The 27,189-nt window shown below is 39.7% G+C and overlaps 1 protein-coding gene across 1 annotated transcript in view; it reads left to right on the top strand.

The window, feature by feature from the left end:
- MYO16 (myosin XVI) overlaps positions 1 to 27,189 on the top strand; it is a gene marked incomplete at both ends in the record, with an annotated part of 338,331 nt that overhangs the window by 128,256 nt on the left and 182,886 nt on the right. The window contains 4 exon segments of the mRNA XM_082013934.1: positions 2,858 to 3,008; positions 17,197 to 17,307; positions 19,550 to 19,615; positions 23,084 to 23,211. Of these exon segments, the coding sequence (XP_081870060.1) occupies positions 2,858 to 3,008; positions 17,197 to 17,307; positions 19,550 to 19,615; positions 23,084 to 23,211 (456 nt within the window).

Genomic DNA, 27,189 nt, shown 5'->3' with positions numbered 1-27,189 from the left:
AATTGTTTGGAGGATCTCAGAATTGCCTGTGGAAGGATAACAGTAGCAGGCATTCTCTCCAACAAAAGCTGGAAGATCAAAGAGCCCATGAAAGTAGCATTGCAGAATCTACCTTGATATAATGCTTTATATACCATCTTTCTAGCAAGTTACAAGCTGCAGTAGTGATTCAAATATTGATGATAAAACTGCTAATGATTTGATTTTCAGCTCCCAGTTTTTAAAATTATTTCTTTTTTCTTAAAAAACAAAGACATGCTAGAGCATGGCAACTTGCAGAAAACTATCTCAGTTTACCTAAAAAAAGAACCTACACAAAACTTCAAATTAATTCCATATATGATGGAATACACCTAAAAATTAAAATGACTATTCCTCCATATAACATGTAAGTTTTTTTTCAGTTAGGTATGCCAGTAGCAGCAGTCCTACCTTGTTCAAATAAGATTACCCTAGATAACTCTCCTTGCTGTCTATTATGAAACATTATTTTGGCTTAAGTCTCCCTTTCTGGTTAATTATCCTTTAATTTTCATAAAAGAACACATTTCATGCTAATCCACATGCCTAGACTAACATAAAATCTTCTCTTGTTCTGTCCTATAGTTCAATTTTCAATGGCATTGCATGACTTCATCTGGTGCCTAACAGAAATATTTTTCTAAAAAGCCACTGTTTTCTGGAAACATTTTATTTCAGTTTGATTTATTTTCCACAGTGTCTTCTTGAACCTGAATCATAAAGAACTGTTGGAGTAATTTTAATATGTTTTTTCTTTTTTGTAATCATTCACATTTTTGTTGTAATACGAATTATATGTCAGCATTTCCATCATGTAAAGTCCTATTAATATGTCACAAATGCACATAATTTATAGGCTATTTTCCTGTACATCAATACATGGAACACGCCTTTATGTCATGTTATTGATGTTCCCTTAAGTTCAAAATGCATCTGTGGAAACAGTAGATACCTTTCTTCCCCACACGTTGCTGTGATTTACAAACTACTTCTCTTTTGGGACACCTGAAAAGATTATTTGGTTGTGAGGAGTTTACAGTTGAATTTTATGAAGTGTTTCTAATGTGTGTTAGAAACACTAACTTAACAAACACTTTTGTCTTTGTGATTAAATCTTAAAAATAATTTAGAACAAATGAATTTGAGCAGTTTTGGAAAATAGTAAAAGACTAGTCAAAAAGATAACTTTATATTTAATAATGTTTTTTTCAATTCTGAGTCTGGGTAAAATGTGAATTAGTATTCGACATTTCTGTTTGTAGATGTCGCAGCTATTTCATTTCTTCTACCATCTAATCACTGATATCTCTTATTCTGTGACATCTAGTTGCCAAGTTCATGAAAAAAGTTGGTTAATGGCTTTTCTGTTCTGCAATCTAAATCAAGAAAAAAGGCAAAAACACTTGGGTCTTGGAACTTTTGTCCATGTGACATTTGGTAAACAAATTTATGGAAATCAAAGGGGTCAATCAAAGCAGTAAAAAAAGTTTTTTACTTGCACCAGTGTTCTTCTAGGCATTTTACATGAAAATATCTGAAACAAAACATCATTAGAAAGAAAACTGTATATATTTCATTGCAAAACTTTGAAACTAATTCTTTCAATGTTTGCAGACTGAGGGTTTCATCAAAAGAAAGGGTTTGTTCATGTATTTTTTTCTAATGGGAAACTACTTTGACTTGTTTTCTAATGAATTCTATTTGGAAAGTGCTTTGCCTTTGCTTAAGACTGTACCTTTCTAAAACTATGTCTGTGTTTCGGTTTTGTTTCCAACAGCAATGGAAATCAATATTAGCTATGGGTCCTCCTTCATTTAATTTGAGTTAACTGTGTGTATAATTCTGGCTTTATTATAATCAGTGATCAAACTCAAGTAATTTAGAGTAAAAATGAAATTTTTTTAAAACTAAATATGACATCTGGGCTTTATGCCATAGTGGAATGCACTATTCCCACATTCCCACATTGAGTCCGTATTTCCTTTTGAAGAAATTATGCACACATTTTGGCAACGAGATGCTGTATACTCCACGAGATTGTCTCATTTGCACTGTTGGAGCCCAGATTATTATTTTTTAAGCTGATTGTGTTCTCAGCTCCTGGGGCTGATTCCTTGCTGATTCCTCTGGGTGTAAAACACTGCCAAAATTATCCAATATTTTGGCATCGTTGTTTTTCAGAAGTGTGATATGGTCTGAATTGTCAGTAGGGAAAGTATCTCCATGCGTGTAAGAATAGGTTAACTTACATGTGAATGAAGAGTATTGTGTATCGTTGGAGTAATTTCAGGAGTCTGCTGTTTGCCTGGGTTTTTTTAGCATATCAAAGGTTCAAAGCAGCTTTTGGTCATAAAATATATCTTGGATATTGTCTGATTAAAAGTAATCTAAAAAGTGGTGTAATTTAATTTTATTAACTGCAATGGCAATATCTGTATTGAATTATTTTAAACCATATTATTTTTCAAAACAGTATCGTGTAGGTTAATTGCCTATTTTAAATTCCCTTTCCAAATTGGCTATTGATTTGCCATCCTAGTGCTGTCAAAAGCAGACACATGCATATTCTCTTTGGCTTGCTCAGTTCTGCTTCAGAAAAGATATGCATAAAGGTGAATTTTAAATCAAAGTGGCTTGCTCTGTGTCTTTGGGAACAAACCAACCTATGTGACCAGTTTATTCCTCACCAATTTCTTTTATGTACTTGGACCGGGAACTAGTGTCTCAGCCCTGAACTGTATCTTAGTTCTGTGTTTGTGCCACTCACATTTGGCAATCTTTTATTTGTCCGACATCTTCAGGAGGAGTCTAATTGCTTTATTGATTCTCTTTGTAGCAACCCCCTGGCTTTACCGATTGCCAAGCAAGACAGTTTGCTGGAGAAAGACACCATGTTTAAGGATGCAGCTAAAGGCTTGTGCAAGCAGCAATCTCAAGACAGTGCATCTGAAAACGTCCCTGCGAGCACAACAACCAAACTTGAACAGGTAACAACATGCAGTTTCTTGAAACGTTTGTTAGGCCTTAGGTCTGGAAGTTGTAAACTTAATGAAGCCAAAGACCATAGCGATTTTTTTCCCCGCACCGCACAGCAACATCATTTGCACTGTGGAGCCTTGTCTCCTAGATCGTGCCCTGCAGTCAGTCTGGCCCTGCCCAGAGTTCCCTCTCTCCAAACTGAACAGCCCCTTCCTGCCAGCTACCGGTGGCAGGTCAGGGGCTGCGGCAGTCGAAGTTCTCAGCGTTCCTCAAACTCTTAACTCAGTTAACTTAACTGAGTTAACTCAGGGATAACTGTTGGCGCTGTCCAAAGCGTGCTCTTGACTCCAGCTTCAGTTTGGAAAGAAACACAACCTGGGACGCTGCAAAAACAAAAAGAATGTCTAAGGAATACTACGTTGCAAAATAAGAGACTGTAATTTAAAGATAGGAATTGCCAGATTTACACTGCAGTGTTAACTCCCTTTCATGTGATAATGCATTAGGATACAGTCACTGATTAGATGGATACCCGTAAAGGGTATCAAACTAATATAAGGTTTTATATATTATTATACATATAAAGTATATATACTGTATTATATATGAAGTATAAAGCTTTCTCCAGAGGATCACAATCTCATTCAGTGTATAGGGTGAATGCAAAAGGGGGCAATTATCTGTCGCTCATAAATCTGGCATGTCCTAACTTTGAATGTTTAGGACTTAAATGTTGTTTGGGTCGGGGTTTTTTTTGGTACAAGGGGTTTTATTTTCTGTTACATCTAGCTGAGAGACACATATTCCAGAAGTATGTAGCCATTTAAGAAAAAAAATACTTCAGAATTGAGGGGTGGAGGGAGAATTTCCATTTAAAATAATTTACTGTGAGTTTGAAGCATAACCAAAGAGCAAGATACTAAGTCCATTTAAACCACGTCCAGTTCAAAAAACCTGCATAACTTCCTTGGCAGAATCATACATAGTCCACTGCTTTTTGTTTGAATGCATTTCAGAGGAATGTGTTAATCATATGAGATCAATCAGTGAGTTCATGTGTCAACCATATGAGTCCATCTCTGAAAGTCCTCAGCTTTGGAATCCCATAGAGAATTCATTTCCCTACTCAGTCAGAAGATACCACAAACTGTTTTGCTTACATCTTGTTTTCATGTCTTTTCTGGCCTTGCTGACTATGCGGTGATGTGGTGAAAACACAGACAATCCAAAAGAGAAGCACTGCTAGTCAGAAAAGTAAATGCTTGCAACCCTATTAGAAGAAACCCTCCTATAATTTCAGGAAAAGAGAGGGAGGTATTTAGCTTATCACTTTAGACTATCACTTGCTTCTAGATGTTCAAGAGGAGTCTGGACAAGAACATACTTCCTTCTGCTTGATTCTGTTTTGGTGCAGGACTAGCTAAAATTATTCAAGTTTTCATTATCTCTAGGCTACATTTTTGCTTTATAGTTTGTGCAGTAAAACATATGCAGAAACTGCTTGGAAGAAGAGCAGCTAATCATCTCCCAGGTCAGAAAGAGCAACCGGAGGTTTTCATGCTGGTAGTTTTCTCTTCCATCATGATCTTGAGTCACTTCAGGGTCACAGGGCAGATTTTCAAAACTTTACTCCTCCTACTGTTTCACCATACTTCAGTGCAACTGCCCACAGTTATAATTTAAAGACAAGACAGCAGAATTGAAGGTGAATTTCTTCCAGCTCTATTAGCTGAGAAATTTCTGCAGAAAACTCTCTGTGAAATTCTGTTCTACACAAGCTGGAAGGCATGTGTATCTTGTGGCCTTTTAGAAGCAGTAGAAACTACAAACCTTGCCCGATATCTTCAGTTGCTGAATAAGGAGTGATGCTCCCTTGGAAACGAATAAGCAGGAACAGTCCCATCTGGCAAATCAGCACTAACATGGGATAGGTTAGAAACCATGTTATTTCAGCTGTCATGTTTTTAAATGACTGATTGCACTAAAAAAAATAATTACAAGTTAACGGAACTTTTCATTTGGTAAGGGATTAATAAGCTTTGGCTCTTATGGGCAAAAGAGAGGAAACCAGTATAATCACTTCAGGAAGTAGTTTAATTGTAGTAAACTAAAGAATTTCCATGTTTTGTTAAATTAAAATATAAGATTTTTTCTTTTTTGTAGCAACATAATTGTGATCCTGGAAATTGGCCTTTCCATCATAGATATTTCTTGTTTCAGCATGTTCTTGCTAATGTTTTTTTGTTGTATTTATTAGCAGCCTCAGTTTTTTACAGGATGTTAAGCTACAGTAACTTAAACATATTGTTTACTACGAGCAGTGCTTTGTTTCTCCATTCTCTTCTGTTGCGGATAACGAGACACACCTGTCACAAGCTGGCCTCTGGCCCCAAGAACCAAGAGGCAGCAAAAAATGACATAGTTGAAGAAAAGCAATCAAGACCAAAATTTCTGTGTACTTTGAATATTCTTGTTAATGTATTTTTCTTGTTACCCCTTGAGGATGGAGATTGTATTCTATACTACTTGCCATACATTATGAACTGTGGCTATATGTATATCATATCCATATTTGTGTATATAATATGTAGACCTTAGTTTTCAGAGATGATACTTCCAAATAACTTTTTTTTTTATTTCACAATTTGAGAAGTTAAATTTTCATTTAGTGCTGATACTGAAGGGAAGCTTTGAACAACCCCTTCCCCCTATCCCTGCCTCTTCGGTATATTAATTCTAATGAGATTCACTATCTTTTATTCTTACTAGTTGCATTCCAAACTACATTCAAAGTAATCATGTACTGTTTAATTTTTCAATAGGATATGGAGAGTCATTACTCGGATTTTATGTTCATATTTTATTGAAATAGATCAGCATATTTCCTATGTTATGTGTCAGAAAATTCATACATTCTTAGGCAATATGGCATGCAGATTAGGCCTTTATTAGGGGATTACAGAGAAAAATTTCATCCTATTACATCTGAAACATGTATTTTTAATAGACAAAGCTCGTAACTTTTTTGCCTTTGAGAAAACTAACAGCTCAAATTTATATGTAGCCTCAGGTTTTTTAAATTGCAAAAATAATGAAAAAGAACAGTAACAAAATATTATTTCTCATGAAGTAAGATTTTTATTACATGATGCATAGGAGATGGGGATCAACTGACTGCATTGATAAAGCATTTTGGGTGTCTTGGTTTATATTTGCTTTTGCTTTTTCCTCAGTAAAAGATGTTCTTTGATAATCTGTAATGTCAAAGTCTGTGCTGCCAAACAGAGAAAGCAGTATGAATAATTTCCAGAGTTTTCTCATAGCTGGCAATTTCTCTTCCTCTCAGCTGGGAAGGGTATTTTTGAGATAGCAGATTGAAATTACTGGCCTGGAATTGAATTATGTGCTTCATGCTACAAACAAATATAGTTCATATCTTTTCTTTTTCTTAATTGGGTCTTTTTTAAAAAATATTTTGTCCATAGCTTATAATTCTTGTTTACTATTTGCTGGCAATATGAACTGTGTGATAGAGTATTCCCTGATGCCCTTTTGATTATTCTAGTATCATTTACCACATACAGAATCACAGAATCACAGGATCACTAGGTTGGAAAGGACCTTTAAGATCATCAAGTCCAACCATTAATCCAGAACTACAATGTCCCCTAAACCATGTCCTGAAGCGCCACATCCACACGTTTTTTGAACACTTCCAGGGATGGCGACTCCACCACCTCGCTGGGCAGCCTGTTCCAATGCCTGACCACCCTCTCAGTGAAGAAATTTTTCCTAATATCCAATCTAAACCTCCCCTGGCGCAACTTGAGGCCATTTCCTCTTGTCCTATCACTAGTTACTTGGGAGAAGAGACCAACACCCTCATCGCCACAACCCCCTTTCAGGTAGTTGTAGAGAGCGATAAGGTCTCCCCTCAGCCTCCTCTTCTCCAGACTAAACAACCCCAGTTCCCTCAGCCGCTCCTCACAAGACTTGTGCTCCAGACCCCTCACCAGCTTCGTTGCCCTTCTCTGGACACGCTCCAGCACCTCAACATCCTTCTTGTAGTGAGGGGCCCAAAACTGAACACAGTATTCAAGGTGCGGCCTCACCAGTGCCGAGTACAGGGGCACAATCACTTCCCTACTCCTGCTGGCCACACTATTCCTGATACAGGCCAGGACGCTGTTGGCCTTCTTGGCCACCTGGGCACACTGCTGGCTCATATTCAGCCGGCTGTCAACCAGCACACCCAGGTCCCTTTCCGCCAGGCTGCTCTCCAGCCACTCCTCCCCAAGCCTGTAGCATTGCATGGGGTTGTTGTGGCCAAAGTGCAGGACCCGGCACTTGGCCTTATTAAACCTCATACAGTTGGCCTCTGCCCGTCGATCCAGCCTGTCCAGATCCCTCTGCAGAGCCCTCCTACCCTCCAGCAGATCAACACTCCCACTCAGCTTGGTGTCATCTGCAAACTTACTGAGGGAGCACTCAATTCCCTCATCCAGATCATCTACAAAGATATTGAACAAGACTGGTCCCAGAACCGAACCCTGGGGAACACCACTCGTGACCGGCCGCCAGCCGGATTTAACGCCATTCACCACAACTCTCTGGGCTCGGCCATCCAGCCAGTTCCTCACCCAGCGAAGAGTAAACCTGTCTAAGCCACGAGCCGCCAGTTTCTCCAGGAGAATGCTGTGGGAGACGTTGTCTCAAAGGCTTTACTAAATTCCAGGTAGACAACATCCACTGCCTTTCCCTCATCCACTAGGTGGGTCACCTGGTCATAGAAGGAGATCAGGTTGGTCAAGCAGGACCTGCCTTTCATGAACCCATGCTGGCTGGGCCTGATCCTTTGGCTGTTCTGCAGATGCCCTGTGAGCACTCTCAAAACCAATCGCTCCATAATCTTCCCTGGAACGGAGGTCAGGCTGACAGGCCTGTAGTTCCCAGGATCCTCCTTCCGGCCTTTCTTGTAGACGGGCGTCACATTGGCAAGCCTCCAGTCTTCTGGGACCTCCCCTGTTAACCAGGACTGCTGATAAATAATGGAGAGTGGCTTGGCAAGCTCCTCCGCCAGCTCTCTCAGTACTCTTGGGTGGATCCCATCAGGCCCCATAGACTTGTGGGTGTCCAGGTGGCTTAGCATGTCCTTGACTGCTTCCTCCTGGATTATGAGGAGTACATTGTGCTCTCCATCCCCGTCTTCCAGCTCAGGGGGCTGAATATCCTGTGGATACCTGGAGTGGCTATTAAAGACTGAGGCGAAGAAGGCATTAAGTACCTCAGCCTTGTCCTCGTCTTTGGAGACAATGTTCCCCGCCATATCCAGTAGGGGATGGAGATTCTCCTTGCCTCTCTTTTTGTTGTTAATATATTTGTAAAAACATTTTTTATTATCCTTTACGACTGTGGCCAGACTGAGCTCTAGCTGGGCTTTTGCCTTTCTAATTTTGTCCCTGCTTGACCTAACGAGATCCTTGTATTCTTCGTGAGTTGCCTGCCCCTTCTTCCAGAGCTGATAAACTCTCCTCTTTTCCCTGAGTCCCAGCAAAATCTCCCTGTTCAGCCAGGCCGGTCGCCTTCCCCGCCAGCTCTTCTTATGGCACATGGGGACCGCCTGCTCCTGCGCCTTTAAGATTTCCTTCTTGAAGAATGTCCAGCCTTCCTGGACCCCTTTGTCCTTCAGGACTGTCTCCCAAGGGACTCTCTCAACCAGTGACCTGAACAGGCCAAAGTCTGCCCTCCGGAAGTCCATGATAGCAGTTTTGCTGAGTCGTCTCCTTACTTCACTCACAACTGAGAATTCTATCATGTCATGGTCGCTAAGCCCAAGACGGCCTCCGACCACCACATCTCTCACCAGTCCTTCTCTGTTTGTAAACAGCAGGTCCAGCAAGGCACCTCCCCTGGTGGGCTCACTCACCAGCTGCATCAGGAAGTTATCCTCCACACACTCCAGGAACCTCCTAGACTCTTTCCTCTCTGCCGTGTTATACTTCCAGCAGATGTCCGGTAGGTTGAAGTCCCCCACAAGAACAAGGGCCAGCGAATGCGAGACCTCCGCCAGTCGCTTATAGAATGTCTCATCCGTCTCTTCATCCTGGTTGGGTGGCCTGTAACAGACTCCCAGCAGGATGTCTGCCTCATTGGCCTTCCCCCTCATCCTTACCCACAAGCACTCTACTTGGTCTTCACAATCTTCGATTTCTATGCAATCAAAACACTCCCTAACATACAGAGCCACCCCACCGCCTCTCCTTCCCATTCTATCCCTTCGGAAGAGCTTATAGCCATCCATTGCAGCACTCCAGTCATGAGAAGCATCCCACCATGTTTCTGTGATGGCAACTACGTCATAGCTGTCGCGCTGCACAATGGCTTCCAGCTCCTCCTGTTTGGTGCCCATGCTGCGTGGACAAAGGACAACTTGTATATATTGTAGTATTCCACATAAGGGCTAGAATATATACTTATTTCAGTGACACAAGTATTTAAAAAATAAAAATCATTAGAGATTATTAACTGAGCAGATTGTGAATGTTGGTAAGTATATGTAATTTAAATGAGTAAATAGGAATCTTCATTGTTAGTGTTAGAAAAACCTCAAAAAATAATACCTTCCAGATGCATAGTTATATTGGAACTTATGCTGTATTTATGGCAATTTTTCTTTTATGTCTCGTAAAATATGCATCAGGCAATCAGTATGATAGCCAGATACATGCATCGAGGCAAAAAAAATAGAGAATACTCATCTGTATGCTCAGAAAAGTAGATGAGAAGAATTGAATTTGAAGGAGCCCACAAATAAGTTTTTATAATAATGTAATGTAAATAATGTTTACTAACAAGACAAATTCATTGTGGCTTTAATGTATTAGGGTTTCAAATTTCTATGTGATTTTTTTGCTCACTGAGCTGTGAATTTAAATGCAATAGAACAGAAATAGAAATAGAAAATGCTGAGTCACCAAATCCTAAACTTTGTCAAAAAAAAGAAATCTAATGGAAAAATATTTCAATGCCCTTACTGGGAGTTTAACTGAGCACTAGGTCTTTGGCTAGACCTAAGGTATGAAATAAAAACAAGCCAGAGCCTACAAATATATGGGATAGGTCAGTGCACATTCATAAGACAAAACTCTTTTCTCCCTCAAAAGATGGGTCTGTGCAGCCTATGGGAAATGACCGTTGACATGTGACCTGAATGATATCCAGGTATTATCTTCATGAGTGCTAGCTGGCATGAGCCAAGAACATACAAGGAAGTGTGCTAATAGTTCAGAAAATATGGAGAACACCAAGGCAGTGCTCAAATCCACACCCCGCTTTTCTTTACAAATAAAGACATTTGTCTCTAGCCTAGTGTAGGTTTAATCTTTACAGAGACAGATTAAGAGAAGCTCATTCTCTGGCACGGGTGTTCTGAGTTTTGATAGCACACAAGGGACCATAGTGAAGACCAAGACTGCTTTGTTCCTGCAAGCCAGGTGAGCACACTAATAGGGGAATGAGGCCACAGGCTTCTGTCTTTCATCTGCTTTAGTACTTGACAGATTGTTTGGACTGTAAGCAACTGCACAATATTAGGATAACTAAGACCATAAAAAAGCTTGGAAGCTAGGAAAAAATGTTCATAGTGGCATGAAGTGAGTCAAACATGCAATGAGTACAGCTAGAAAGAAGTATCTTGTTTGGGGTTTTTTTGTGCTGATGTGAGAGCAGTCGTTTTTTGACAAACACCTTGAACCATGAGAATATTTAGTGTAAAATCATATAATCATAGAATGGTTTGAGTTGGAAGGGACCTTAAAGATCATCTAGTTCCATCCTCCTTGCCATAGGCAGAGATATCTTCCATTAGACCAGGTTGCTCAAAGCCCTATTCAGCCTGTGCTTGAACACTTCCAGGGATGGGGCATCCACAGCTTCTCTGGGCAACCTGTTCCAGTGTCTCACCACCCTCATAGTGAAGAATTTCTTCCTTATATTTAGTCTAAATCTACTCTCTTTCAATTTAAAGCCATTACTCCTTGTCCTATCACTACATGCCCTTTTAAAAACTCCAGCTTTCCTGTAGGGCCCCCTTCAGGTAGTGGAAGGCTGCTATAAGGTCTCCCCGGAGCCTTCTCCAGGATGAACAACCCCAACTCCCTCAGCCTGTCCTCATAGGAGAGGTGTTCCAGCCTTTTGATCATCTTTGTGGTTCTCTGTATTAGATTCAACAAGTCCATGTCTTATGGTGGGGGCTCCAGAGCTGGACGCACTACTCCAAGTGGGGTCTCATCAGAGTGGAGTAGAGGGGGAGAATCACCTCCCTCGACCTGCTGGCCACTCTTCTTTGGATGCAGCCCAGGATATGGTTGGCCTTCTGGGCTGTGAACTCACATTGCCAGCTCATGTCCAGCTTTTCATCCACCAGCACCCCGAAGTCTTTCTCAGCAGGGCTGCTCTCAATCCTTTCATCCCCCAGCCTGTATTGATACCGGGGATTGCCCTGACACATGTGCAGGACCTTGCACTTGGCCTCGTTGAACTTCATGAGGTTTGCATGGGCCCACCTCTCAAGCTTGTCCAGGTCACTCTGGATGGCATCCCTTCCCTCCAGCATGTCAACTGCACCACTCAACTTGGTGTCATCAGCAAATTTGCTGCAGGTGCACTCAATCCCACTGTCAATGTCACCAACAAACATGTTAGCACCAGTCCCAATACTAACTCCTGAGGAGCACCACTCATCAGTGGTCTCCACTTGGACATCAAGCTTTTGAATGCGACCATCCAGCCAATTCCTTATCCACCAACTGGTCCATACATCAAATCCATGTCTCTCCAGTTTAGAAGTGAGTATGTCATGTGGGATAGTGTTGAATGCTTTGCACAAATCATGGGAGATGACATCAGTTGCTCTTCCCTTATCCACCAAAGTTGTAACTCCGTTGTAAACGGCCACCAAATTTGTCAGGCAATGATTTTCCCTTCGTGAAGCCATGTTGGCTGTCACCAGTCACCTCCTTATTTTCCATGAGCCTTAGCATAGTTTCAAGGAGGATCAGCTGCATGATCTTTCTGGGCACAGAGGTGAGACTGACTGGCCTGTAGTTTCCCACATCTTCTTTTTTTCCCTTTTTAAAAATGGGGATTATATTTCCCCTTTTCCCTTGAAGTGGGCATGTCACTGGACTGCCACGACTTCTCAATTATGATGGATAGTGGCTTATCAACTTCCTCCATCAGTTCCCTCAAGACCCGGGGATGCATCCCATCAGGTCGCATGGACTTGTGCACCTTCAGGTTCCTTAGATGGTCTTGAACATGAACTTCTACAGTAGGTGGTTCACTGTTCTCCCAGTCCCTGCCTTTGCCTTCTGCCACTTGGGAGGTGTGACTTGAGCACTTGCCAATGAAGACTGAAACAAAGCAGTCATTGAATACGTCAGCCTTCTCCGTATTCCAGGTAACCAGCTCTCCTGTTTCCTTCCAGAGGGGGCCCACATTTTCCCTGGTCTTCCTTTTATCACTGATGTACCTACAAAAGCTTTTCTTGTTGCTCTTGATGTTCCTGGTCAGACTGAATTCTGTCAGGGCTTTAGTCCTCGTAACCTGATCACTGTCTGCTCAGACAACCTCTCTGTATTCCTTCCAGGTTACTTGCCCTTGCTTCCACCCTCTGCAGGCTTCCTTTCTGTGTTTGGGTTTTTCCAGGAGCTCCTTCTTCATCCATGCAGGCCTCCTGGCATTTTTACCTGACTTCCTCTTTGCTGGGCTGCATGGCTCCTTGGAGGGAGTGGTCCTTGAATATTAACCAAAAATATTTTTTGGGCCCTTCTTCCCTCCAGGGCTTTATCCCATGGTACTCTACCAAGCAGATCCCTGAAGAGGCCAAAGTCTGCTCTCCTGAAGCCCAGGGTAGTGCACTCTCATCGCTGCCCTAAAGGAACTTGAACTCCACCATTCCATGGTCACTGCAGCCAAGGCTGCCCTTGAGCTTCACGTTCCCCACCAGGTCCTCCTCGTTGGTGAGAGCCAGGTCCAGCATAGCAGCTCTCCTCCTTTGGTTCCTCTATCACTTGGAGAAGAAAGTTATCATCAACACCTCCTGGATTGCTTATGCCCTGCTGTGTTGTCCCTCTAACAGATATGAGGGTGCTTGAAGTCCCCCATAAGGACCAGAGTTTATGAACATGAGGCTGCTGCTAGCTGTCTATAGAAGACCTTATCTGCTCGGTTTTCCTGGTTGGGTGGCCTGTAGCAGACCCCCACTATAATGGCCACCTCCCTTAAAAGCCCTCCCTTTAATCCTGACCCATAACGTCCTCATCCATCCTCAGCTGGAGCTCCATGCATTCCATGACCATTCACATAGAGGGCACTACTCCCTCCTCGCATCCCCTGCCTGTCCTTCCTAAAAAGCCTATATCCTTCCATTCCATAACTCCAGTCATAGGAGTCATCCCACCACGTCTCCATGATGCCAATAAGATCATAGCCCTGCAGGCGTGCACCCATCTGTAACTCCTCTCGTTTATCCCCCATGCTACATGCGTTTGCATAGAGGCATTTAAGTTGGGCCCCTGATGAAGCTGATTTACTGGCTGGAGTGGCTGGAATTCCTTTGGGCTGCTCTTCACGTGCTCTCCTGCTGACCTGTGGGCATCTATCGCTGGTACTGGCATAAAACTGGTAGACTTGGTAGTCTCTCGGTGACATCCCTGATACGAGCCCCCAGTAAGAAGCACACCTCTCTAGAGAGTGTATCAGGTCTCTCAGGTCAGTTTGAGGTTGATATTCTACAATTTGCATTTGTGTTTCTCCATTTGTAGGCTAGAGAAGGTTTCAAGGCTTTGTAATTTCATTTGTACCATAGCAGCATATGAATATGAGTAAAGCTGGTGAGATATTTAAACAGAAAACATAACATTTTGTTTTATGTCATGAGCTAGAATGCTAGTTCTAGCATTCCCAGATAGAACGTAGTCTGGTCACGGCTGTAAAGGATAACAACGCTTTTGCAAATATATTAACAACAAAAAGAGAGGCAAGGAGAATCTCCATCCCTAACTGGATATGGTGGGGAAGAGTACTGAGAGAGTTGGCAGAGGAGTTTCCCAAGCCACTCTCCATTATTTATCAGCAGTCCTGGTTAAACAGGGGACATCCCAGAAGACTGGAGGCTTGCAAGTGTGACAGCCATCTACAGGAAGGGCCAGAAGGAGGATCTGGGGAACTACAGGCCTGTCAGCCTGACCTCAGTACCAGGGAAGATCATTGAGTGGTTCGTCTTGAGGGCATTCACAAGGCATGTGCAGGACAACCAAGGGATCAGGCCCAGCCAGCATGGGTTCATGAAAGGCAGGTCCTGCTTGACCAACCTGATCTCCTTCTATGACCAGGTGACCTGCCCAGTGGATGAGGGAAAGGCTGTGGATGTCGTCTACCTGGAATTTAGTAAAGCCTTTGACAGCGTCTCACACAGCATTCTCCTGGAGAAACTGGTGCCTTGTGGCTCAGACGGTGTCCTCTTTGCTGGGTAAAGAACTGGCTGGACGACTGAGCCCAGAGAGTTGTGGTGAACAGTGTTAAATCCGGCTGGCGGCCGGTCACAAGCGGTGTTCCCCAGAGCTTGGTTCTGGGGCCAGTCTTTTTTAATATCTTCATCGATGACCTGGATGAGGGTATCGAGTGCTCCCTCAGTAAGTTTGCAGACGACACCAAGTTGGGTTGGAGTGTTGATCTGCTGGAGGGTAGGAGGGCTCTGCAGAGGGATCTGGACAGGCTGGATCGATGGGCAGAGGTCACCTGTATGAGGTTTAATAAGACCGAGTGCCGGGTCCTGCACTTCAGCCACAACAACCCCATGCAACGTTACAGGCTTGGGGAGGAGTGGCTGGAGAGCTGCCCAGCAGAAAAGGACCTGGGGGTGCTGGTTGACAGCCGGCTGAACATGAGCCAGCAGTGTGCCCAGGTGGCCAAGAAGGCCAACAGCGTCCTGGCCTGTATCAGAAACAGCACGAGTAGGGAAGTGATTGTGCCCCTGTACTCGGCACTGGTGAGGCCGCACCTCAACTACTGTGTTGAGTTTGGGGCCCCTCACTAGAAGAAAGATGCTGAGGTGCTGGAGCGTGTCCAGAGAAGGGCAACGAAGCTGGTGAGGGGTCTGGAGCACAAGTCTTATGAGGAGCGTCTGAGGGAACTGGGGTTGTTTAGTCTGGAGAAGAGGAGGCTAAGGGGAGACCTTATCACTCTCTACAATTACCTGAAAGGGGGTTGTGGCGACGAGGGTGTTGGTCTCTTCTCCCAAGTAACTAGTGATAGGACGAGAGGAAATGGCCTCAAGTTGCGCCAGGGGAGGTTTAGATTGGATATTAGGAAAAATTTCTTCACTGAGAGGGTGGTCAGGCATTGGAACAGGCTGCCCAGGGAGGTGGTGGAGTCACCATCACTGGACGTGTTCAAAAACATGTGGATGTGGCACTTTGGGACATTGTTTAGGGGACATGGTGGTGCTGGATTAATGGTTGGACTTGATGATCTTGAAGGTCTTTTCCAATCTTAATGATTCTGTGATTCTGTGATTCTGTGATAAGGGCTAGTAGTTCTGTGGTTTTGATGTCTGGTATGCATTATTTGTTTCTTCCTGGTAAAAGAGGAAGCAATGCCATCTGTTTTATGACTATACTTTGAATATTTTGATACTGCTATTCAACACTCCTATTTGTTCTGTGATTTCGATAAGATACAAAATCACATCTAATTCATCCTGCTTGTTTATGACTAGGAACTTCCCAGTATTTGCCCATTGTCACCTAAAAAATCACATGTGAATGAGTGTACGTATGTTTTAAGAATCTGGAAACTTTGAGATGAAGAGAGATTGTTAGTCTTATTTTTTTCATTAAGATGAATTTCTTCAGCGATATCACACTATGCAGCTCTGACAAGTGTAGGAAGAGAACCCAGAGCGCCGTGATTTCTGAACTAGACCTTGAACCTATGCCAACAATAGAAGTTAAGTAGTTTGGGATCAGATCCCCAGTATCAAACACCGGTATCCATAGTCTTTGGCATCTTCTTCTTGCCAGCACACTCCGTGTTCCCTCCAAAAATCTCCCACTCTGCTTGCTGCTTCTTTCACTGACTTCCTGCCACATCCCACTGCCAGAGGCTGAGGATGCCGAGTTGTTCTCCAAGAAAGGGCAGTGTCCACTTTTCTCCTGAGCCTTCATCTTAAGCAGAACAGTAGAACAAATAAGTTTCATCTTCATTGTCCATCCTCTAAACAGACACCAAGAGAGTATTTTTGTAAAGTCTGAACAAAATATTCAATTAATTTTGCCATAGTTTACATGACAATTTTCTGTTTCTAGGTATTCTGCTGAGATGCAAAAATGTTTTTCTTTGGGCTGACATAAAAAAGGAATCAACCTACATTTTAAGTGTAGATCATAATTTATAAGCACACTGCTTAATGTATCAATGTTTATTTTGTCTTTATTCAAATTTCCCTTATCACTGACTCTTTTTTCTTCTGTGTCCTATTCTGTCTTTTGGATTTTGTTTTGGTTCTCTTAGCATTTACTTCACCTTGCAGAGATTATATTATTCCTCCTAAATCTCAAAATTGTTAAGCTCATTTCATTCACCACTTTTGGCTAAAGTAGCTGCTTGTGAATCTTTTCTGGTCTCCTTGACAACGTGATTCCCACTCCTTATTAACTTCCTTCTATTCTGCAGGAAAAATTCTAATAGAATTTTAAATCCTGTATGATGAAGAGTGGTATGAGAGCTTTGTAAATACTGTGCAATAAATAGTTTACAAGTGCACTAACTTTTTATTGTCTTGATTTCTTCTGCCATAAACATTGAATCAAGAGAGCAGGAGAACTGGATTTAAGCTGGGAATCTTTATGGGTTCAGGGATAGCAAATGGCACTCTAGCAGGGATCTGTGTTCTTAAGAGCCCATCAGACTCATGCAGTTATATACCTTAATATTGATGATAATCTTTGACGTTATTTTCTTGCTTAAGTTTAATGATGTGTAATTGTTTGGGAAGAGTGACAACTTCCCAGTTTCCTAATGCATTTTTTTCCCTAAATTCTAGTGACCTAGGTTTATACTTTAGGTTAGAAGGTTATGGTACAGAATGACTGGTTGTGAAGTTACTTTATTTCTCTAATTTGTGTTTTCTAGATCAAGCTAATGCCTCCAGCTCCAAATGATGACCTGGCTTCTCTGAGTGAGCTAACAGACAGCAGCCTGCTTTATGAGATTCAGAAGCGTTTCAATAATAATCAGATATATGTGAGTTGCTACTCACCTATCAACAGTAAACTTTCAAAAAAGAGCAAATGAGACAATAGGAAAAATAGGAATACTATCATAAGTACTGGACAGTAACCTGCCCCAGACTCATGAATACTATTGAAATAGATCAAGGTGTATGTGTGTAATTTCTCAAGTTTATATAGGAAAAGCAGAAATAAAAAATGGAATAACACTTCAGATAGGTTTGTATAAAATTTATGTGTGTTTATTTCACAGAGCAAGTGCATTGGTAAAAATTGATGGGCACATGTAGTCTTCTCTCTCAAACTACCAAAAGATCCTTCCATCTTTAACATTATGTTAACTTAATTTTAATTTAGCACGTTTACTGGAAATTTAAAAGAAATTTAGATTTAAGAAGCTTAGAATTCAACATGGGAGATTTAATTACTCATCATATCTTCTTATGTTACAGAAATCATTCTCTATATTGTAATGTTAATCATCTAGATTATCCCAAATTCTTATCCCAAATTAGATTATCCCAAATTATTATCCCAAATCTAGATATAAAATTAATTAATTATAGCAAGGTTTTTGTAAAGCAAGTTTTCCTGGTTTTGCCATATTAAACTCGAGAAGCATCTGGTTAGGTGTAGATTACTTCTGGAGAAAAATCTGCACTTGAAAATTTCAGTATCCCTGTTCATATATTATTCATAACTTATTTATAACTTACTGAACAGCTGAGTAACATGTTAATGTGAAACATGCAAATTGTTTTTAAATGTGTAAGTTGATTGCACTGCTTAGACTGAAGATTATGGAGAATTGGCATGTTTCAGTGAATACCTTCGAAATTTTGGGAAATTCAATTCTAGCTTTTATGGCATTCAATGATAATAAAAATTCTGTGTTTTAGAATCATGGATCAAATCCTATTTTATTATGAGTATTTCTTTTGCTTTATCTCACTTTCAAAGGTGCCAAACACAGGTAACTTTAACAGAATTCAGGAGGATCTACAGGTACTCAATATTTATAAAAAGGAAGTCATCTTTTATTTTAAAATGCTGAATATTCTACCTAAGAGGATCTCATACCCTGCTCTGGTATTCTCCTTAGCTTAATGAAAATTTATAGGCAGTGATCATTAATATTCTGCTCAACAGCAACCACTGTGTTTTGGTAGAGTGTCAGCACCAATGCTGAAAACCCTTTGGTTTTCCACCACATCTTTGGGTGATTTGGTTCTCAGACTTAAAAGGAAAAGTCCTTAGACTCTAGTTCCCAACCAAAATCTTAGCACTGAACATGTTCTGTTTCATGTTTCAGCAAGCTTAATAAAGTTCCATTCTGCAGGAAAACCCAACAGTGAAGTTAGAGGGGGGTGAGAGAGGAAGTAAATTACTACATTTCAGCAGAAAAATAGTACATTTACCATGAAAGGCAATATTTTCTGCCTCCCCAAATCAAAATATTTCATTTTGAAAAAGGCAGCATGACTGGGACAGTTCACATGATGGTTTGGTGTCTGACCTCTTCAGAGACAGAGGTCTGGCATTTTTGCGTTCTAAGAGCATGATAACGGCAGCAGCTACTCATGTGCAGTGAGAAGTATAGCAGCAAGGGGGACCTTCAATCTTATACTTGTATACATCTTTCACATATGAGTGTTTAAATATGAAATAATAAAATCTTGGCACCTTTGCAATCGTTGGATGGTTTCCTATTTTTAATATAGCCAGGATTTTTTTTCTATCTGCATGTACATATGTTCATATAGACATACACATGAATAAATACTTACATATGTATCAATTGCTCTGTCTTATCCCCCAAGCAACATATTTTAATGTATCAATTCAATGTAATCAATATAGCATTTCTAAATTGTGTCATCTATCCCACAAAAAATTTCTTGAGGAACTTATGTGGTAGGCATGGCACATTTTTGTAGTTTAACAAACAGTAAATTACAAATTAACTTTCAAATAATCTACCAATAATATATGCAGTGCAATTCTTCTATGCATAACTTTCCATTATGAACTCAATTTTATTACAAAAAGAATAATTAATGCTATCTGAATTGTAAATTTAGACCTCAATTTAAAGTTATGAAGTTAAAAGCTCTGAATTCACGAATTACGTTTAGTATGTTGATAGCTAGATTTAAGAGGCTTTGCCAAAAGTCTGTTCTGGAAGAAAACCATTAGCCTCCTTAAAGATTTAATTTATTACTTAATAAAGCAATTATATCTTCTTCTTTTTTCAGACCTACATTGGTGATATACTGTTGCTTGTTAACCCATTTAAAGAACTGCCTATCTATTCCACCATGGTAAGCATTCTCTCTTTAAACTGTTACAGTGTGGAACTTTTTCAGTGGATTCATATAGTTCATTTGGCAGGCCAAACCCCTAAAGTTAATTAACATATATGCCCTTTTTTATGTTAAGAGCATCTTAGTTTTAAAATTTTAGCAAAAATTTTTTAATTTCTTCCAAGAAATCACTGTTTTTTCTGTGTCTTATTTATGAAATATTGATAAAGTTTTGTATGAGCAACAGCACTTTCAATTGTTTAAAAATAGTTGCTGATGTGTGACATGACCTTGGTGGTTTCTGCCACTGCCAACCTTGCAAAAATAGACGCATACTTCCAGCAGTGGTCGGTTGAGTTCACACCCCCCTTGCCCAAAACACGGTTACGGAGAGAACAACCTTGAATGTTGCGGAAAGACTCAAACGGTTGTCCGTGTTCCGCACCGGGCCGCGCAGTTCAGACGCCATGAGGCAGCGAGCGCGGAACGCTCGGCACCAGCTCAGCGCTGTACTGGGGCGGCCATACGGCGGTGGCTCACGTTGGGCGCAGGCAGGATGTGGGCAAAGGGAGCCCGAGTCCGTGTGTGCACGTCATATGCACCAGGTCTCTTAGGAAGTGCTTCAGGTGTTTATCTGTTGAGTAGTATTATCCTCGTCTTTCTAATCTCTTACAAGACAGACTAGTTGTTTACAAAGGGTTTATCGTTTCAGCACCTAGATGTTGATACTAACGTAAGTGGACTCTGTAGATCACTGAGAGCAACATAAATTCAAATGATTTGATCTCTGCTTCATCCTCACTCATCCATTTTAGAGACAGAGCATTAGCATGACTCTTGATTTCTTCCCTCTCTCCCCCGTTATTTTCTCATTGTTGCACTGAGATCACATTCCTGCACAGACGTCAGGCTCGCTGTTGTGTTAGCGAGTGTTCAAATATGTTATATAGCTTACAAGAATTATAAAAGGGTCAAAATTTGGTAAGCAAGCTACTCTGTGGCTCTTTGCTATGTCATGCGGGTTTGTGTGTATGAGCAGTAAATCTGAGAGAAAGAAATGCTGTGACATTCAATGGCAGTAGCAGCAGATTCCAAGTTGGGAGTCTAAATTTAGTTTCTAGAAATGGAAACCATCCATCATCCCCAGGGTTTTAGATGATGATGTTTTTTCCTGTCACTGTGTGTTTTACATTAGATAGATACATGATTTTGTGCACCAAGAGATGTAACGAAAAAGAATTTAGGTGGTAGGCTTACGTATTAATATGTTCCCTGAATGTTTGCTGCATCTTCTCTTGATGTCTCTGTGATAGATATATTTTAGCAAGTTTAGCACAAGACACTTTTTGTCCGGGAACTGTTTGTGTCTCCTTGGACCATCATTGCTTTTACTCGTTACTATCTGCATGCTATTGTGCATTAGGCAGGTATTTCCAAGATGATCAAAAAAACATGGTTGTAAATTAGCTTTGTTTTCTCTGTTTTTGAAATGCTCAAATATACTGCAGCAGCTTAGCTGGTATTATATTGAAGTCTGTAAGTGTTAGATGGTCTGTATACTAAGGTAATAAAAACTGATGATGCCCATTTCTCAGTAGACACTGACATGTTATATGATGTGGCTCATTAGTTAACATTTATGTTTCAGGTATGTGATTTGTTAGCTGTCAAAAAAAGAATGCAAGGATATATTGGGCATGATACTATTAGTAAAACCAGGATGAAGCATTGAAAAGATTATCATGTACATTTTTCAATAATAGCAACACTTTAGGTTTTCTTCCCTTTTTTTAAAAACACTTTTCATAACTTCTCGGCAATCTTTATTTTGTTATCCTACACTGACCTCTCACGCTTTAACTCCAATAGAATACTACTAAAATAAATCTTTTTATAAGCAATTATTCACTCTGAATTACATAAAGAATCGTATGTTAATGGACACGGATATAGATTACTTCCTATGCAATTCAATGCAATTGCTAGATGATAATATTAATGCATTTTTACACAGAAATACACTGTACTACTACACTATACGTTACAGTAGCACTATATTGCTAGGATCATGCAGACACCACTTCAAAGGTATGATAGGAACTGCAGAAGCAGCTTGTGCTGCTGTCGTCCTGCTTTGTTACATTTGTGCAGAATTTATTTGTGTCCAGTTAGGGCAAATATATTCTTGAAGATTGTGTTTTAGAAAAACATGTAAACTTGCAGAGCACTTGCAACATTATGCAATGAGAATAAGTATGTGGAGGTTTTTCTTTCTGCTTTGTGACATACTGAAACGATTGCTTGAGAATCGGTGCGGATTTAGTCTCGTTTAGTCTGGTAGCTCGAAAGGCCTAAATGAGAACAGGGCTGTTTTGGGGAGGATTCATTCAGCCACAGCGTTCTAGATGCCCCAAGATTCAATAGTTCAATATCTAAATCAATAAGACAGGCATGACACAGGAAGGCGTGATAAGCACCTGATTAGTTTGGAGAAACGAGCAAATACAAAATGACATCGTGGTAGAAAGTCTGACAGAGAGAATATCCGGAGAAAACAGTACATGATGGGAAGGAAGGGATCCGGTTGTTTAAGTGATAGCATCCGGTATCATTCTAGATGCTTCATAGTGTTCCAATTGTCCCACAGCTGCCATGGGTTTCTGTAGAGCCTGTGTTAATTTTCTAAACTTATGAGAAGGTCTGATAAAGGCTATGTAAAAAGGTAGGTAAAATTATTTATTTAAGGATATTTATAAAATGGTACAGTGTTTCTGCTCACAATCTTATCTAAATCACATGCTGTATATTCATTGTTCTATTTATTTATTCTGAAAGAACAGAATTGTAGACATTAGCAGACTAAGTTTTCTAAAATTTGCTTGCTATTAGCTAGAAGAACATCAGGATCAGGATTACATCCTCAGAAAAAATTGACGTTTCAGCTGGAGATAATTGATTCTACTTGTACTTAAGCTTTAAGGATAGTACATGTTACCAACTATGTCTATTACAGAAGTTATTCTGTATCGTGTGGAGAATATTTGTCGGAAACTGCTCTGTCATGTAATAAACTTCTCTGTCATGTAATAAATTAATTAGTTTATAAATCAAGCCTTTGATTTCAATTTTAACTTTTCATGGGATGATCATATTTCTTCATGTAAGATGTTTAAGTCAAGACGTTGGAGAACTATAAATGGAATGTATAAAAAGTAACTTACTAGGATTTTTTTTACTTAGTGCATAAATCAGTATTGTTGAGTCCTTTAGTTATGTTTAATTTTGTATCTTAATTAAATCTTCTATGCTTACAGCTCTGTTTTCTTTAATTAAAATCTTCACAGATACTGTAATGGCACCACATATGTACATACAGAGATTCTGTTCATAGTGCTTAGGGCGCTTTACAAAAGACCCGGGATTAGGGGGGTAAAACATAATTAGTTTGAAATGTATTGATCATGTTAATTTTCTACAATTTTTCAGGTCACCCAGCTTTATTTAAGTAACTCTGGAAAATTGTGTTCCTCACTTCCCCCACATATATTTTCCTGTGCTGAAAGAGCATACCACATGCTATTCCAGGAGCAGCGTCCCCAGTGCTTTATCCTCAGGTGAAAATTTATCTTTCTATTAACTAATTTGTAACTACTGCCTTTCAGCTGTTTCCCCCAGGACTCAACAGTTGAGATTTCCATTTTATTTTTTCTTCCAACTGATTTCTTTCTGTGTACTGATCTCTGTATCATATGTTAGAACAAAATAGAACTGAAAAAGGTTTAATTACATCTCAAGTTCATAAATTCTCTCAGGGTATTGCCACTCCATCCAGTTGCATCTAATTTGGAGCAAAGAGTTCACAGTAAAGAATTCAAAACTGTTGTGTGCATGTATTAATGTTACATGGATCAGGATTAGAAATAGAATCTAATGATAATAAAAATGGGAAGTCCTTGACTAAATTACAAACATCTGAGTTGGGGCACCTGTATTGGAGCTTCCAATCTGCCTCACATGTTTGTGTGGCCATAAGCTTGTTATTTAGCTCTCCAACTTCAAAATGGACTTTGATTAGTTCCTTTATCCACAGTGCTGCTGCAGTGAAAAAGAATTTCAGGATTGCAAAAAAATGTATTAGAAATCTCCAATGAAAGAGATTTTCATCCAAATATGCTGGTTTTATAATGGTAAAACTTTGAATTCACTTGGAATTTTTGATCCCCAAATCTGTTAATCCCTTTTCTTCCCTCATCCCAGCTGAAAACGAGTCTGTTGAATTTGATGTAGTTCCTTAAAGAAATTTGTTGTTCAGTCTTGTCACTTTGTCAATTCCTGTTGGTTGAAATATTGTCAAGAGTTTGCTGAAGTTCATGGGAGATGGAAAAAAAAAAGCTTGATTTTGATTTGATCAGGAATAAAGGGTGATCCATTTGATAAATCTTGTAATTGCTCTTGAGCTACCTCTAATTATCGGAACATTGAATAATATGAAACGGAGAGGATATAATACTCAAAAGCAGCTAATAATGCTGTTTTAAAGTTACAAGAGTTAAAATGAACACATGAATACAACCATATGTATTAATTTTTATGGCATTCTGTTTATATGGATACAGACCCTTGTGAGTATTTGAAGTTCTGTATATTAAGTCTTCAAATACATCTGAATATTGTAATGAAATGTTTCTTTTAAAAGCATAGTTTATAAAAAAACCCCAGAGTTTATCAGTTTCTAAATTATGAAAATGCGTAAATTAATTACATGTGGAAATGAATGTTGGTTGGTTGAAGCAAATGGTAACCTTTTTATAACCTAGTCAGAATGGAATAGCTACTTATTTATCCAGTGAACAGTGACATTTTAGCAGTGGTATTAACAATATTAGGAAATCATTACTGTATGTTCATAGTATCTTCTCATAAATATTAACTCTTATTAAGGTATAATAATTTTGATAAAAATAAGAAATACCCTAAGGCACTGTTTTCAGCATTTTCTTCAAAGTAGGAACTTGCGACACTGATAATTGATTAATATCTTTGTGAAGTTGCCTATAAGTGTAGACAGAGAAGAAGCAGAAAATAATATTTATTCACACTTCAACAAAAAGTTTAACTGCCAAGTATTGTGTAGTAGTATGCAAAGAATATTGTACTTAATAATAAATGGCTTTGATATCAGGGAATAGTTGCTACTGGTGACTTTATATCAGGATGTCAAGGCATGTGTTAAGCCTCACTGTCTTGATCCCTGCCCAGCCCACCATAGCTTATTAGGAATGAGTGACGTGATGGAGAATGGGACAAAAGGGTGCATCAGCACTTGGCAAGATATTTGCATATCACATCAAAGCAACCTGTAGATATGGCATCCTAAAGTACCCTTTATGTGGATAATTAATTAGATCTAAAGGTCACTTGTGAAAATGGAAGCTGAAAGGAAAGCATCTGGTAATTTGGAATAGGAGATAAGTATAGCTGCAACTTAACAGACACAGCTAGAAACAGTTCTTTGTAAACAGCTTTCTTCTACTAGCACTAAATGAGAAAACAGAAGGGAATTGAGGTATTTTAGAAGTTCATAAAGAGGTATTAAAAATGGGATATTCTCATTATATTAGTTCATTGGTGGAATCTAAATAAAGAATGTCTGGAAAGCAAAGGTGACATAGGACATTTAGATTGGTTGTCTGACAATGATAATAATAATAGTAACAATAATCTGAAAAATATTCTTGATGTAACTCAAGTTATTCATCTATCCCTTTGCTGTCACCTGATCATGTGTGTGTGCATGAACTTGTGTGTGTGCTCAAAATGGATTTCTGCTTTCTTGCTATTTCAGCTGTAAAACAAGACTAGCTATCAGCAAGAGAAGGTTCTTCCACCACTGTGAAGGGTGATTCATTGGTTACATGTATGCTAATAAACAGCATGGAGCAGGACTTACTTTCTGGTCTTGAGGGCATGTGGTAGAGCATCCTGTCAGTTTTTCTCTGACTTCTCACTTGAAGAGGGATTTGTGGAGAAGTTTTGAAGATCTCTGTTTCATTTCCTATCAGAACCAAATAACTGCAGTTCTGAAATTCTCCAAGATTTGGTGTTTTACTTTGTGTTCTCCAACATCTCTTATCAAGCATACTCTTCATTCCTGAGTAAGAAATTCTGTACAAGTTTGGCCTATGGTCAGTAATTTAAAAATATCTCCAGTTATGAAGCTGAGTTGTAAATACAATTCCGAGCATGGTGCTATGAGTGCGCCTAAGAACAAATTTTGAAAGTAAAAAAATGCACTTCTATCTAAACTAGAATCACAGGCTGAATGAAGATGGGGGAGCTCAGGGAAGATCTCCATAGCTAGAAAGGCCATTTCAAATAATCGCTTGGAAGGAGACAGTGGATGAACAAGTGAAAATGACTCGTGTATCCATGAGAACTTATACTGGAATAAGCTGACTAGGAGTCCTTTTGCCCTTCTACCTTTGGCTGCTCATTTCCTCATTTCTACACCATCCTTTGTGTCAACACATTGAGAGACATTCAGGTGGTGGCATGCTGAGCTGGGCTGGAGAAATACTCTCGGGTCAAAATTACACCTGGCAAGGGTGGTAGTGATGTTGAGGAGCTATTTTAAACTCAATCTGTTCCAAAGCCAAATTCTTCTAGAAGTAAAATGAGTTGCCAGAGCAGGACTAGAAGGGCACACTGGTTTTTGTAGTGATTTTGGCTTAGACTAAATAGTTCCTAGAATCCTTGTACCATGTTTGCTGCTGCTGTAATATTGGAATAGTTGGCCCGAGCCACTGTCAAGTCAGAGCTCTTACAGTTAGGAGTATCAGTGTGCTACTTAGGAAAATAACTACAACAAATCAGAAGGGTGCTAATTTTGCTTGGTTTTATTAGTGGTATATCCAGTGAAAGTAGATTATCCCTGCGGGTATGCACTAATCTCAAGACAAAATTCTCTTGGTATCTGCAAGATACACCATTTTGGCATATGAGCACTCTTGGAATTGCACACCAAGAGTACAATTTCACCTTCTGTTGTCATCATTAGCAAGGGAAATATGATGCAATTATAGAATAAAACTCTTAAATCTATATTTATATTTAGGTTTACTTTATTTTTACTTAGAATAATACTTTATAGTATAAGTAATTTGTTAGTATAATTTAAAACATAATTATACTTTAGTTTTATTATGAAGATTTTACCATGAGAAGAGGTTATAGTTTTGATATGCATGTTGTGATATGATATGGAGCAGTGAGAATTAGTACCATACCAGTATTTTACTTTTCATGTGCAATTCTCCAAATACGTCTAGTTTAACTATTAAGTGCCAGAGTAGAACAAAGTGATAGCAGTATGTATAACTCTCACCTGAATTCTTCATGAAAAGTCTGTTTGTTATTTTAAAATGCAGTAATTTCTTTATAGAAGTCTTTTATTTTATTTTCAGTACATTGAGTTTCCCACAATCTTTTCAAAAGGACTGGGAAGAATATCAGAAAATGTACCCTTGTTCATGTTAATCCTATCATCTTCATGAAGCTTTGTAGCTTGTTTATTTTGTGGAGATAAAGCTTAT

This window comes from Phaethon aethereus (assembly GCF_964289735.1).
Source record: "Phaethon aethereus genome assembly, chromosome: 1".
Classification (NCBI taxonomy): domain Eukaryota; kingdom Metazoa; phylum Chordata; class Aves; order Phaethontiformes; family Phaethontidae; genus Phaethon; species Phaethon aethereus.
Note: the sequence above shows the minus strand (reverse complement) of the source record. Positions and strands in the feature narration are given on the sequence as shown.